Below are 15132 nucleotides of genomic sequence, written 5' to 3' on the forward strand. Positions count from 1 at the left end.
GACCGATCGAAGGAAGCGCAAACAATTTCGGGGCCCTTTAGCCTCGGAGCCCCCCGTTGCCGGTTAGTTTGCGTAGTGGATGATGATGAAACGACTCATTTACTCTGAGTTGACTCACTAAAAATAGTTGTTATTCTCATCTCTAGTTAATAGTGATATAGCAAACCTAACCGGCAGCTAGAAAGGATGTCATCCGCTAGTTTATACCACACCAACAAATCACAATCTCATCACAGTTTCCAATAGAGTTGAATGATTTTATTAATCTTTTTCCATTATGTTACATTCGATCTGTTTGTTTGCGTTAGATGCAAATATATGTATATGTATATTTTTGTAAACTTTTCTCCCTATTTGTTGCGGAAGGACCACTAACTGAACCCAGGGTACAATGCGAAAAAGGCCATACGAAAACAAAACTATCCTTTTTCACGCTGTGACCGATATCGTATTGCACACGTTGACTGGTTACGGTTCGTGGTACCTTTTTACCATTTAGCTTGTGTAGTACTGATAGCTACTATTGCTTTATCTTGCGTAATTTATTACAGTATTGTATTTTGCTTATTGTGTGTTTGTTTCTCTATAAATACAAAATTGTTTCATCCGCTAGTTACATTTTGTTCTAAGTGCGTTTTCCTTTTTGTGTTTTTAAATCCATTTCTACATTAGATGCGATTGTGCTATTTTGTGCTTATCTTGTGGATGATTTTCATTCGTCGGATAATTTTTCACTTCGCTCATCGACCGCCTCTATCTCGGGGAGGGTGCAGTATGGTTAGATATTATCTATCGCTTACTTGCCTTTACAATTCTTAGCACATATCTAACAAGAGATCAAACGGTTTCGATTTGCTTACAATCTTGACGTACTTACATATTAGGTTTTTGCATTAATTTTGATTCATTTCCAAGGCAGAATGGAAGAATTAAATGATTAAACAAACGCGATATTTATTATCGAAATTATTTACTTGCAATGTTTCGTTAAAATGTGTGTAAATCGTCCCTAAAGAACGACTTTGATTTGGATACAATTGTTAAACGTTTTCCGTAACTGATCATTTCAAACAACTTTTGTGACAAAAGAAATTATTGAACAAAATTTATGCAAGTACCTAATACGTCACGTACTTCGTGCCCGCTGTACACACGTTTCTGTATTATCTAATACTCACGAAACACTTAACAACTTAAGGGATAAAAAGGGTGGGCTGTGTTTACAAATCAGGCCGTGGGCAATGAGTTTAGCGCGCACAATTATTTGTCCATGAGTGTACCTGGCTAGTTCTTTTCTTTCCCCCCTCCTTTTGCTACACTTTTGTTTTCTTCTAGCACGTGTAATGGTGTAATCTTAAACCTTAGCCATATTACCTTAATGTAATTCTTTTCTTAGAAAATTTTTCCTTAACTCTAAGGTATAAATTACTTTTTGTTTTGCATAACATCACAAACAGTGAAGGAGAAAAAAAAATGAGCGTAAAGAATGAGTTTTCCACTTACATATTACATTAGTTAATCCTGTTTCATTGTATTGTATTGTATCATTACTTGATTGTTGTCTTTACTGATAAAAATGATGTTTTTTTGCTTTCTATTTCGTTACTTCAATGTGTTCTTCACTTCTCACGGTTTGTTATTCGTCTATGGTAACGATAAATGTTGTTCACGGTATATTTATACTTTCAGCAGCAATACTTTTTTTTTCTTTGCTAGTTTGCATTAGAAGAAAAGGGACAGTTTTGACTTTAATCCACATACCGGCAAGATACTGGCAAAATCAAAATCGTACCTTTTCGATGCATCTCTCGCAAGGAAAACGAACCACAAAAGTGCTTAGCGTTAACTTACATGCCTATATTACACCAATTACACCACTCTCGATTTGGCACGAGAACTAAACGTAAAGTATTAGTGGCTAGAAAATGTAATTGCTTACTTGTACTATACCCTCTAAAAGGCAGGATAGATCAGCGTAATAGATTCACAATAGACAAAAAGAAGAAAAACAATATAAAACAAAAGAAAGGACTAGGAAAGTTTAGAAAGGTGTGTTCCTACCTTGCACTTAAACATTTATCATTTACGCATTCCTGTCTGACACAAATTTTGCTTTTCATGCGCAACTCGTTAGCTATCTGAGATCGTTGTTGTAGATCTTATCTAACTATTAATGGATAAATTTCGTTTGCGTGCTTCATATTAACCGCAGAAATCAGGAAACGTTTCCCCTTTGCAAATACCATTGTTTGCAAAGGAAAATGTTTTCTTCTTTTAACGCAATACGGTGAACTTTAATATTTACACGAGTTACAGAATTTTTTGTACGGTCTTTCGTATTTTCGCTGTTTTTAATTTCGTCGAACATTTGTAACACGTTTGAATTAGCTAGCTTACATTAAGCGATAGATCGGGATGAATGTTTTGATTCATGATTTGTATCTTCCATCGGTTATTGCAAGCTAGACATTTCAACCCAAAAGGTTAGAAGGTGGCAATGGTTCACCCGTACGTTCTTCGTTCACTTTAATTAACTTTTACTTTATTGTAGAACTGATATCAAAAGGATATAACTTAAACATCTAACTTACATTAGCATATGTACATGCACATAAATACACATAAAAAAGAAACAAAAGACCAACAGAAAGAAATGAAGCGTGCGAATGAAATTGGTTCCCTTTTTTATGCTATTAATCAATTTGAGCTGCTTCCTTACTGGAGAAATGTGAAGTATGGAATTACAAAAATATATATTAACGCAATGATTGCATCAAAACTCAGTGTAAATAAAGGACGACAAAAAACAACGCGCGATCATACCAAATATAATGGTACAATTACAATATCGTTGCAAAAAAAGCTCTAAAAATAGAAGAAGTGTGTTCATCATTTTGTGACGAAACTAGTACTAATAGTAAAAGCTGTTAACTGTTGAACCGTTGCCAGCGGTTCAACAGCTATGGAACGGAATCACAATTGCCAAAGGATGTACTTCGTATGCACAGTGGCAATTGGATTTCATCGCTCGTTTTTTTTTTGGATAGGGTCCGCGTGTTGTGTAGAAAGATAAAGATTCGTTGGTCCTGATTCGTCTCCTCTCACGTCAGATGGCACTGTGTATTTAATTCGCTGATGAAGTTGAAGCTTCTGGCTGCTGTTGCTGCTGCTGTTCACCAACACCATTGTCGGACGATGCGGAAGCTTCCATCAGCATGCGTACCTTTTTGCTGTTCTCTGCCAGCGCAGAGGAATTTGGGCGACGCTTGCGTTCTTGCAAAAGTTCTGAAATGAAACAAGAAAGCGAAAAAAATTGTTAGTTATGGTTTTGCATTAACACATTTTGCCGAAGAACCGTACAAATTGTCCGTATCGAATGGTTAGACAGTTTACCCAAATGGTTTCAATCTATTAAAAGAATTACGAGGAAAACTGACCACAGCAACTGTGACATGCCGTGAAAGGTCATTAGCAAGATCAGTAACGGTGATCCGGCCTTAGAAAAAAAGTTATACGAAGAACGCTTATCACTTGAAGCGATCCACGTAGAAGAAGACACACTAAAGGCAAAGTAAGGAAACGAGCAGATAAGACACGGTCGCTCCATTACCAATAGAGGCAGCAATGTTCAAAGGTACTGCTGGGTGATTTATGCGATCATAATTTAAACCGGTGATTAAGAAATTCTTGTACGAAAATTTAGTTTAATTTAGATAATTTAATTAACAATAATTTAATGTGTTAAAATTCTTAAGCTATACAAAACTTTTATTGCTAAGTTTTTCCCCTTATATAAAATATATTTTAAGCTCATTTAACTGTCTGGTTCAAGTGGTTAAACATTTTCCTCGATATGTTCGATATGACGATCACCAGAGCTAAAGTGTCTACAGCATTTCTTGTCCTTTCGGTGTCTACTGTGAAGGCAGAACACTCATGTCAGCATTAGAAAAAATAATTAGTTACGCTTATTCAAACAAACAAATGGACAACCGAACAATACCTAATTTCGCTATGTTTCATGATACTCTAAAAGTCTTTAGAGTACAATTGTGGCGTAACAGTTGTTCTTCGTATCTTGCGAATGGGGATATTCGAAAGCTATTTCCTTTTTGAAGGTAAAATGGAATATTTCAACGGAGAACCGAATATAACGAACCGCAACAAATTGTTTGTCCTTACAGTGAAAGAAAGCAAAATTAAAATCGATTGTTGACTTACAGGACACAAGCATCAGCAAAGGAACTGTCCATGGTTAACGAGGTTCAAAGTGACCGTTACTAAATTGCCAAACAAATGCGTTTTTTGGGCTGCTTGAACAAATGCTTGAAACCATACTGACCACAGCCGAACACAAACAGATGGTAAAATCGCTACTCTAGGGTCGATTAATGCATTTTATGCTCCTTCTGAACATCCGTTGGATATGCATTTTAATATCTGAGCACCGTTTTAAACATCAAAAAACCCTACGAAAGGAACATAATTTATGCACCGCACATAGTGTTTCCGGTTTTTAGTTGGAAAAAGCTGACTCCATAGTGCACACAAAATGCACCACACGTTGCATAGCTCATCTTTTATTCATTTATTGCTCCGTTGTTATCCTCGCGGACGTATAAAAACCCCGTAAACCACACATGATCGACAGAAACAGATAAAGCGCACGTGGATCGTTCGAGTTCATGTATGCGGTCAGATGGCGTCAAGCGCAATAAAATGGGCTGGAGGGGAAGCTATCGTATTGGTTATTGTGTCCTTGTCGTGCGCCACACGAATTGTAGGAGGAATATCCGGCTTCCATGGGTCTCTTTGCAACAAAAAAAGGATTTAAAAGAATCCGAAGAAAATAAAAGTTTGCACACGCGTATAACACCCCACCGGAGTTGTGTTTTATGTTGTATAATTTATTCTAATATATGCACTACTTTTTTATTTAAATACCCGACCCGGTGCTAACCCTTGGAGGAATTTAAACAAAACGAAACGCTCGAGCGACGAGATATAATTTCATCGCCACACATCTGGTTGCGCACACCCCGTGTAAAGCTAATCGTTTGTGCCCTCGGTCAGGATGATCTATCTTCTACCTTTTTGGGCAAAGATCACGCGAAAACGCGTGCCATTTTTCCACTTTTAGACATCTGTTCGTGCGGTAACCAAACAAAAAAAAAAAACACCGTCACAGGTAATTGCCCGAAGCGGTGTGGTTTTTGTCCAATACCAAAAACAGACAACTCGTGTGCTTTTTCCTTAAGCAGCAAACAGGGAAAAACGAAAGAGAAACAAAAACCCAAAAAAAAACATCTGCTCCTTTCCTACTTTTTTTGTTTGAATGACTCCCGTTTTCTTTATGGAGGACCTTCGAAAATCTTAAAAATTTGGGCTAGACTTGACTTGTTGATCTTCAACCTGTATTATAGACAGGTAAGTTTTGAGAAAGATTCTTCAGTATAAACCCAAAATTACATCAGAGCTCTATTAATGATTTCTGTATTGTATTATAATAAAGTTGCCGCAATCCAAACCTGATTGCGTTAGCGATCGACGAAGATTTGCGCGGGAAATCAAGAAATGGAATTTCAAGGACAACTAACCTCCCCAAACTAGGGGATTCGGAACTCGTAGTTTTTTGCTGTCATAGTTTTTGTAGTCATGTCCACAAATTGTTTCAATTCCTTATGTCTTCTTCTGTTCTTGCGCATACTTTATGTTGTTATCGCCTGTTCCTTACAGCAGATAAGAGGGCAAACACATTCATCTAACATGTAAATAACAGCCACACACAGTCGGCTTCGTCTTGGAGGTAATCGTATGTCTGTCTGTGTTGTGTGTCAACGAGACACGAGACTTCAACGCCATCCGCTTTACAAACCACGCGACTCCAACACAGCTCCAACAAGAAGCAGATGTTCACATCGCGGCCAACAAAACACCCGTTGACTCGCGAGGGTGTGGAGGAATTTAATTGCCACACAACAAATAACGCAACTCGCGACTCTGATGATGATGATTGACATAGAAGCAGTAGGTCACACTGTACAAGCTTAGAACCGGTAGGGAAGAAAGCAGTAAACATTGCTCCGATTGTGTAGTACGAGATGTTTGCTTGACATTATGCGTTGTCGTGATTATGATTGACATCTTGTAGGAAGCTTCATTTGATATTGAAATGCATCTGATCTTTTAGTAAACTTCAATGCTTTTATGTTTATTAACTGATTTATCAAAGTGTGTTTTAATTTTATGATAAAATTCTATTCTCTATTTCGATACTGAATACTCAAGAAGATGTTTAAAGAGACACCAACTATCACAGTAAAAAGCACAAAGCATACACACCATTTGATGATGTGGATTATGGCGGACAGAAGGAAACAAACAAGCAAAAACAACATTCGATTGGACGTGTTGGTTTCATGACGCTACACACCGTGCCAGACATCAGCATCTATCGCGGGATGTATGTCCCATGCACGATGAAACGTGTTTACGCTTGTTTGCCGTAAAGTAACTGTTTGTGCACGCTGACTCAAGCATAGGTCGAGGCATAGAGAATTGGCCCCAAAAACGCACAAAGATGTGGGTAGATGGAACGGACATGTTATCGGGCTCCATTAGGTCCTTTACAGGGTACGAATCGAATGGGTAAAAGAGACCATCGCAGGTAGCCCATGTGTGTACTGTGTTCTCCTCTCTTCAGGGTAGTTTCTTTGGAGACCGAAGTTTTGTTGTTCAAGGTGAAAAAAAAAAACACAACTTGCTACAGATGATGAAATCAACCAGAATCCACCTGGCATCCTGTTTTTTTTCGATTGTTTACCTATGTAAGGGTACAAAGACTCCCGTTGCTGTTGAAGCAATCGCCGGTCATTATGCTTGTTCCTTGCAGTACACGGCCGATCAGTACATCTTGCGAGTACTTTTAAATTTTGGCATCAACCCGATGTAAACAACAAAACAGAAGAGAAAGCTCGTGATAAAGAATACAAAAAAACGGGTCACTACAGTACGGTGGCAGCAAAGGAGAAGAAGTCCCAAGTTTTATGAGATAAAGTTTAGATTGTTTTTTTTTTAATTAAACCTGATTTCGTCTTTTGAGATTATTCTTACTGAGATTATATCGAGAAATAACTTACAGAATCTTTCAAAATGTCTTTAAACTATAATTTATAAACACTTCAAAAGAAGATAATCATTTCTAATACATAGTGTTCTTCCTTTTAAATTCGATAAAAGCTTTTTGTTTCGATTCTTAAACCCGACTTAAAAGTCAATCAAATAGCAGAGGTCGTTAAGGTAATAACACGCGCTCCTTCTGGATTCAAACTCAACTCGAACGCCGGAGGATTATTGTAGAGAATATCTGTCACACAAAATAAATTGAACAAATAAACAAAAACAAAAACTAACTTTTTAAAGAAAAAATAAAAACAAAATCGTATAAAATGAACCAATTTTTTTTTATAAAATTGTGTAAAGCCATCGCATCGACGAAAACAACACGCGAGTTGCGTTGTACGCTAACGTAAGATCGGTTTCGACAAAAAACAACAACCATCATCATACAAAACAAAACTGCTGCTGTCTGCAAAAAAACAGACCAATTTTCTTCAGGTTTGAACTTTCGCGAAAAGTGCATTCACACAAAAAACCCGTTCTTTTTATCTCTTCCCACCCCGTTCCCGGTGATCGATGGAAGGGATGATGGAAGGGTTGCCGAGAGAAAAAAAAACACACAATATTCCATCAATAAGAAGAAAACACACTTTACGGCCGATGGAAACTGCGCTTACCGCTAAATGGATTGCCCACCAACTGACCGGTGCAGGGATGAAAAAAATGATAAAAAGAACACGTTTCCATGGCGTACAAAACAATCTTCTTTCTTCATCCCCACACAACAACGGGGAGAAGGGGTTTTATCTCTCAACAAGACCAACGAAAAAAAAGTACAACCCCCGAACAAACCTTCTCGTGTGGAGTGCAGCAGCAGCAGCCTGGCGAAATTCGGTAGTTCGAGTAGCAAGCGTTACCGAACCTCCGATCGTTAAACTGTGCCCTCGGGAGATGTGATCTCGCATGCATTTACTGTTTCTTTATTATACCATGCCCAGCATCATGCCAGAGAAAAGGCAATAATTTCATATCGCGCTACCACGCGTAAATAAATTGTAAATCGCATGAAACAGAATACGGTGAAGTACAGGGAGAGGTACTACATGCTTTCTTCCATGGGAAGGTTTCTGTCCGTCCAGGTGTCCAACCATCCGGTAGCAAATTCGATTGACGCATTAAAGCAACAAACAACTCGTCCGATGCGACGAGAACAACAAGCCATGTATCATTGAGTGACCTCAATAATTGAATTGTTAAATAAATTAACTATAAAAAATAATTTAACTATAAAAATATCGTATTAAACTTTAATAAAATTAAATGAAGGTATTTGTACCTAAAGGAGCTAATAAATACAACCGGAACAGCGTTATTCTACATCTGTTTTTTTAAAAATAAATCATACAAAGCATATGCAATCTATTCACCAGTTTAATTGCAAAAACCCAACTAACAATTAAACAAAACGTCTATAAAAATGACCTTTTATGCAATTTTAATTATATATTGCATTAACCACCGGTGCGCGGTTTTAGACGATTAACAAAGAATAAAAACAAATACATAATCATGCGCCAAAAACGAAAAACCATGGGCATTGTAATAGAGACGCATAGAATTCCCCTCGTCATGTGAATGGCTCCACATGGAACAAATAATTCGTACAACGAACTGCCGAATTAAATCGGAGGAGTCAAACAAATCCGGAAAAAAGCACCCAACGCTGTGGCTTTACCACTGATTCAGAGTTGGCTTCCGGTAGAAATGAAACACAGAAACATAGCTCGAGACCCCATACTGTTCGCAACCTATTCCGCATATGTAGGCAGGCTGCAAAAATTCGAACGGAATATCCTTCCCATCGACCTTCTGCAGAAAGGAATTCTCGAACGGGGATTTTTCTTTTCAACAACCCAACAAACACAGGTATCAATTTCAAGAGGGATAGGCTCGTAATATTTCTCCAATTTAGACGTAATTGCAAGGAAAACAGAAAAAAAAACACACACACACAAATCGTCAACCACATACCCAAAACTACACAAAGAAGGAGAGAGAAACAAAAAAGAACACCAAACGGCATAAAAACCGTTTAAAAGGTGCACGTGGTATGCTGTGTGCACGCTTTCTTCCGGTCAGCAACAAAAAAAACACACAAAGAACCGAATAAATTGACCGACTGTGACCCCGTTACGGAAGAAGAAAGCCCAGGCAAAAGGCGACTAATTTGCGTCTGCCCTTTTGAGTCGCCTATTTATTTTTTTTGGGTTTTTTTATCATTGTTTGGTTTCTAAAATCCCGTGGAGAGATATTGAAGGTTTACAATTAGCAAAAAAAATCCCTTGTCCGGTATGCGTTTATATCACAGCGACCCATCATCACGGTACTTCCGGATCATGAGTCAGCCACTAATGCTGAAACGATAGCTGAACAAGCAGTTTAAACGATTGGCAAAAAATAAACAGATTCTTAAATGGAACGCTGCGTAGCTGGTTATAGTAAAAAATATAAACAAATGTGTACTGCTTACACAGCAGCTGTTTCTTACTTAAACAATTGTTGGAATCTTTTCTGCCGATGAAGAAATAAAAACATAAGCCATATATAAATCATTACGTTTATCATCATGAGTTGAAGAGAATAAAAAAATATTTTCTATAAACTATGCTCATGCTGAAAATAATCTCTCCGAAACTGAACTAGAAAATAATTTCCACTTGCAAGGAAACAAGCGCACACGGAGTTTCCTCTAATTAGACCAGCAAACCTCACAAAAAAGCACCCTTGCAAAAACGGTGCGCTTGTGGCGAAAGAAGCGTGTATCAAGCGTAAAAATCGCGACCCGAAACTGGAACAAGACAATTGTATAATTACACTTAAATGCAAGTGTGCGAAGCGAAACTGGAATTCTAGCCAAGTCATGTGTTCGCGAAAACAACAATAAAAAAAAGAACCATCGAGCTCAATTAAATCGTTACAAACGTGGTTTTTTTTCCTCTTCTTCTAACCGTGAAATACATAACCACCGAGACAAGAGGCATTAGCAAAGGAGGCAACATAACTGTCACGCATTCTGCGCGAATGCGCCGGCAAAGTTTCTTCAAGGTACGAGAAAACAGACAATAATAACGATCTTTTCCATTCTACCGTGCAGCGAAAAGCTTGAAAAAAAGGAACAAAAAAAACACGTTAAATGAGGGTGTGTAATATGGAAAATAAATTCCAAACCAAATTGCTGCGCTTACGCTGTACATTTCACTTCGTTTTCACCCCGTATCAAACGTTTTTTTCTCTCTCTCTTTGAATTTCTCCTTGTCGTACAGTAGAACAACACCGAACTATACACGTGCGCACAGATGTAAAGCCCGGGGAAACATAAAACACAAGCAAAATATGGTTTCTGTTCTGTAGAAAGGCGAGCGCGATCAGTCACAAAGACAATCGCGAGGGGGAACCGAAAAAAAACCGTTGGTAAAAGCGACGAACCATAAAACACCTCCACCGGGCAAAGTATGCATGCCCCCGGGGGAATGTATGTTGATGTGTTAAGAAGGAAAGAAACCCGAGAATAGACGGAAAGAAAGCAGAATTTAGAGTTTCCGTCTGAGGATCTGTAGTATGATCACATGTTTTATGTGGTCAGCAGCAAGCACCATACATTTCACGCTCTGCATCGGCTGCACCTTTGGCTGTGCGTGATGGAAGCAAAGGATGCAACACAAAGGGGCAAAGTAATCGTAAGAATCCTGCCGTGCCGTAGGATATACACGGGATCTTCGCACCCTCACTGAACATATAATATGTATTTTTCTGGTTCTTAATTCTCAACGGTTACGACTCATTTTTTGTGTGGCGATCCCCCAACAGATCTTCTTTGGGAAGGTATATTGATGTCAGTAACCTTTGCATTAGGGAAACCTTTCTTACAAGTAGGACATATTGTTCCTATTTTCAATCATTTACACGGATCATTTTTCTTCTCTCGGTTGAGAGAATGAAATTAATTTAAAACACTGAAACAATTTCAATTTGAAAGAGAAAAGATGCCAGATCTGTTTCGTCGGCACCTTGGTGTAGTGTTCATTAGATATGATCATTAAAAAGCATCAATAAGGCGTGAAACCAAAGCTATTACCCATCAGATGCAACTAATTGTTTCCCTTTACCAACCGACCTGAAAGAAAGGCTTGTTAAAAATCATTCTTCCGGCACAAGAACGATGTACGTTGCTGGAAAATAATTAACCACTGCCGGAACGTAATCATTTCTTCTTTTTGGCACCGCATATTCGAACGTCTTGGAATGACTTTTCTTTTTATGGCTTTTGTTCCTGTCCTGTAAACGTAATATAACTCACCTGTAAGTGTTGGCTGTCTCAATTTTGAACCCTTCGACGACGATGGCTTTGGCGAACTGATGCGCCGGGGAGACACTTTGAGAGATTTTGGCAGAATTGGATAGGTTTGAACCGACTCGACCACCGCTTCCTTCTCTACTTGGGCGGGCGACAGTGCCGACGGTGTTGACGATGGAGACTCGTCAAGGGAATCCACACTGACGCCTCGGTTGGGCCGTTCCGCTCGCTCGTCCATCAGATCTTCCCACGAATCTTCGGAACTGATGCTACTTGTTCGCTGATTATTGAAGACAGCAGCCAACGGTAAAACGTGTGCTGCCTGGGTTAACATAACCACCGGCACACGGTTAACCTGCTCCCATTGCAACGGCCCGTCCATCGGTCTGCCAAGGCGGAAATCAAAGTTCCACTTTTTCCGCTTTTCTTCCTCCTGCAGCTGCAACTGTGTGTTGCAAAATCTACACAAATGAACAGAAAACAAAATAATCGTTTAGTGAAATGTTATCCAGCGCTGCATTTAGGCATGCCAAACGATTGCTTTCAAAAAGGACACTTACTGCTTAAGTTCGTCGGATTTGGGCGATCCGAAAAGTTGCCGTTTGGTGCGATTTACACGGCATTTGGCCGGGGACAGCCGGTTGGAAATTTTAACCGGTGGTGGTGCCGGCGAATAGTGCAATCTTTCCACCCTCTGAGTGTACACCTGTGCTCCCATTGTGTGAGATTGTTAGTGAATTTTGCACAAAAAAATATTCCACCACACACGGTACGCAACACTTTTCCGTTTGTGTTCTTTGTTTCTTCCAAGTTTTTGCTTTTGCCTGCTGCGTCTCGTGTTTGTATACACAAGCAGCGTTACTTTGCACTTGTCAATCTGACAACACACACGGACGATTGTTTTCTTTTTTCTCGTTGCGAATCTCTTTATTAAGATGGCGTCCTGCACTTGAGCACGAAGTTAAAACGTTGTCTGTTGGTTGTCTTTCACCAAGATCGTACCGCGGCACAGAATTTTCGATTGTTGTGAATATTTTATCGTCACGGTTTTCACACTTTTGCGCAGCCGAAACTTGCGAGGTAAATATGAAGCAAAATCACACAATTTTCTTTATCGTTCGTTTTAAACGCACACAACTGCATGCACCAGACCACACTTGCTTTTCAAGCGATTCGAACACACCACTACAAACGCACCCCCTTTGGCTGGTTTGACTCACGCAAGCGCAACGTGTGTATGCGTGTGATCCAGCGAGAAACGATTTTTTTTCTTCTATTTTTCAAGCCGATCTCCAATTCATAACCTCAAATTCATGTGTCTCGTAACGGGCGTAACCTGTTTATAGTTTGGTAACACTGACGTTTTCACTTGCGCGTTATTTTTCACATGAACGGTTTATTTTCCACTTGTGGATTGCTTTTTACAAAATTAAAAGAACATCACGCACTCAATACCATAGTACAAGGATAGCGTAGAAGCTTTGCATTTGTTATTCGAGGCAATCATTCGTCCGATTTCACAAACGCGTCGGTTTCAACGGAGCACGATTGTACACAGCAAATTTCACACGTAAATTCACTTTCTCGGCACGGTTTACCATCGCTTGCTACACCATCGATGTCACTGACGTTCACTTTTCCTCAAAACGATTATTTCGAAGGCGAAATACACAACTGCGGGAGCTCGATCGATCACAACCGAACTCTCCGAAGTGTTCAACAGAATTGTGAAGCGTTACTGGCGTTACACGCATTGGAACATAGCTGGTCGCTTGTGGAGTGAGTTCGCACGCACACTTCTACACCGATATGGATTGGTACGAGTGTGTGTTTGTCATCAGCAGCAACTGAACGTACGCTTCGGAATGTAGTGAAGAAAAGTATTGAAATTTAGTCATATGTTTTAAATTACATTAAAAACATAATTTTCGTAGACATGGAGTATCTTAAATGAAACTACAAGAAAATTTCATTAAAATTATTTCCAATCACATCACCTATAAAAATAAAAATATGATTGTTTTTCCAATTACCAACAACTCATCGTGATAGGAGGATTAGGCTTGCGCAACGCGTGATGCCATGCGCATAAGGAATATGAACATAATAGAAAAGAGTAAGAAAAAGGTTGTGAGGGTTTTGTTCACCACGCAACATTAAAGGCTCCTTCTTCCCATATTCGTTCTTTTCTCGGGCTAACCTTGATGAAGTTATGCTTCTCACTTCTTCTTGCTGCGGGTTCTATTGCTATCTGTCTATTTCTCATCGTTTGCTTTGATTGCATCTTTTGGGATGACCACGTTGCGTGGAGGGTTTTTAAATCGATTGGAGAAAAGGCTTGAGTCGCGGGTTTTCTTCCTCGCTGTGTCGTAGTTTTCTTCCAGAATTCGAGGTTTTGGATTCAGGAAACGTACAGGAGACGCAACCATCGTCACTGGAGATTTAAAAATGATGCTTGTCTTCTTCGCGTTCGCTTTCGCTGCGTGGTGTCGTTGTCGTTTTGGAGTTTCGTTTTTGTCGTGTGTTGTCCCAGGGATTTGTCTCGCGGTTTGCTCCCGCATGTGCTTATCATGAGCATAACCTTTTTTTTCTTTTCCTTTAAACGCTTTAAATTTTCAAAACAACCGTCTTTTTTGGGCGTCTTTTTTAAATCTATCCGTTTTCTTGCTCCTCATCGTTCGTTAGTCGGTTGGTTTTAATTCGTGCTTTGTTGCTAGATTTTACGGGCCACGGCAACACTATGCTTTAAATCCTGTACGGATGTGTGACGGAACATATACGGTTCGAACAGTTTTGTTCCTACTCATTTCATCCTACGCAAACGCCTACCTGTTGTTCAGCACGCAGCATCAGCAAACAGGCTCGATCACGTGGTCGAGAAGGTTTGTTTCAAACGCTGACGCATAAGCATTACGGCCGTTATGTATGCCATGGAACATGGACGATACAACATTTTAATAGCAAACACACGATCAAGCACGTTTGAGCGAGTTCTTCGATGGAGAATCATTAAATTTTAGTGCATCATTTTGATCTTGTTGATCTGTTTTGCTAATTCGTTATATTTAAATTTCAACACCCGATTTGTTTTTTTGTGGTTTTTATGTTAAATAATGAGCATGTCTTTGAGGGCCATCAAACAACTGTCTACCAGATTGGACCACCGGGAACTATCGAAACGGTGGCTCACCTTAAATAAAATGTCTTTAAACTCATCCGAAGCCTTCGAAATGCAGACATTAAGTGACCTATTTGCCAACTGCTACGAGGCACCTGACGGCGGGATTAGCAACGATCGACCGATCGTTCAATTACGGCACATCAATTTTTGGGGATGACACCAGACGCATCGCAGGTCTTCCTTCACGAAGACAAACACGAAAAGAAACTGAACGATTTTGGAAAGGAAGCTTATTTGCCTAAGGAAACTGGAAAACTGATACTTGATACACACAGCTTTCCATAAGGTTCGTTGAACGTTGGTTGGAGATCTTGGGAGATTCTTCACAAAAAAATACAAAACTAAACGCCCTGTGAAAATGGTTCCATTAACCAGCTGTGTAGTCCCCAGGTTAGTTTCGTTAGTGAATTGTGATAAATGATGTGACGTACATCATGTCTTTCGTCGCAAACGCTACTCTCGATCCTTTATTGTGCAT

The 15132-nt window shown here is 39.4% G+C and overlaps 1 protein-coding gene across 1 annotated transcript; it reads right to left on the minus strand.

Moving 5' to 3' along the window:
• Positions 1–236: 236 nt before the first annotated feature.
• On the minus strand, positions 237–12372 carry LOC125768416 (cyclin-dependent kinase inhibitor 1-like). The gene is made up of 3 exons (XM_049436042.1): positions 12034–12372; positions 11477–11934; positions 237–3285 (listed from the first exon to the last, which is right to left on the minus strand). Exons 1-3 carry the CDS (start codon positions 12189–12191, stop codon positions 3125–3127), a joined length of 777 nt encoding a protein of 258 aa, XP_049291999.1. The 5' UTR covers positions 12192–12372; the 3' UTR covers positions 237–3124.
• Between the last annotated feature and the right edge of the window lie 2760 nt (positions 12373–15132).

The sequence above is a fragment of the Anopheles funestus genome, chromosome 3RL (genome assembly GCF_943734845.2).
Source record: "Anopheles funestus chromosome 3RL, idAnoFuneDA-416_04, whole genome shotgun sequence".
Lineage (NCBI taxonomy): Eukaryota > Metazoa > Arthropoda > Insecta > Diptera > Culicidae > Anopheles > Anopheles funestus.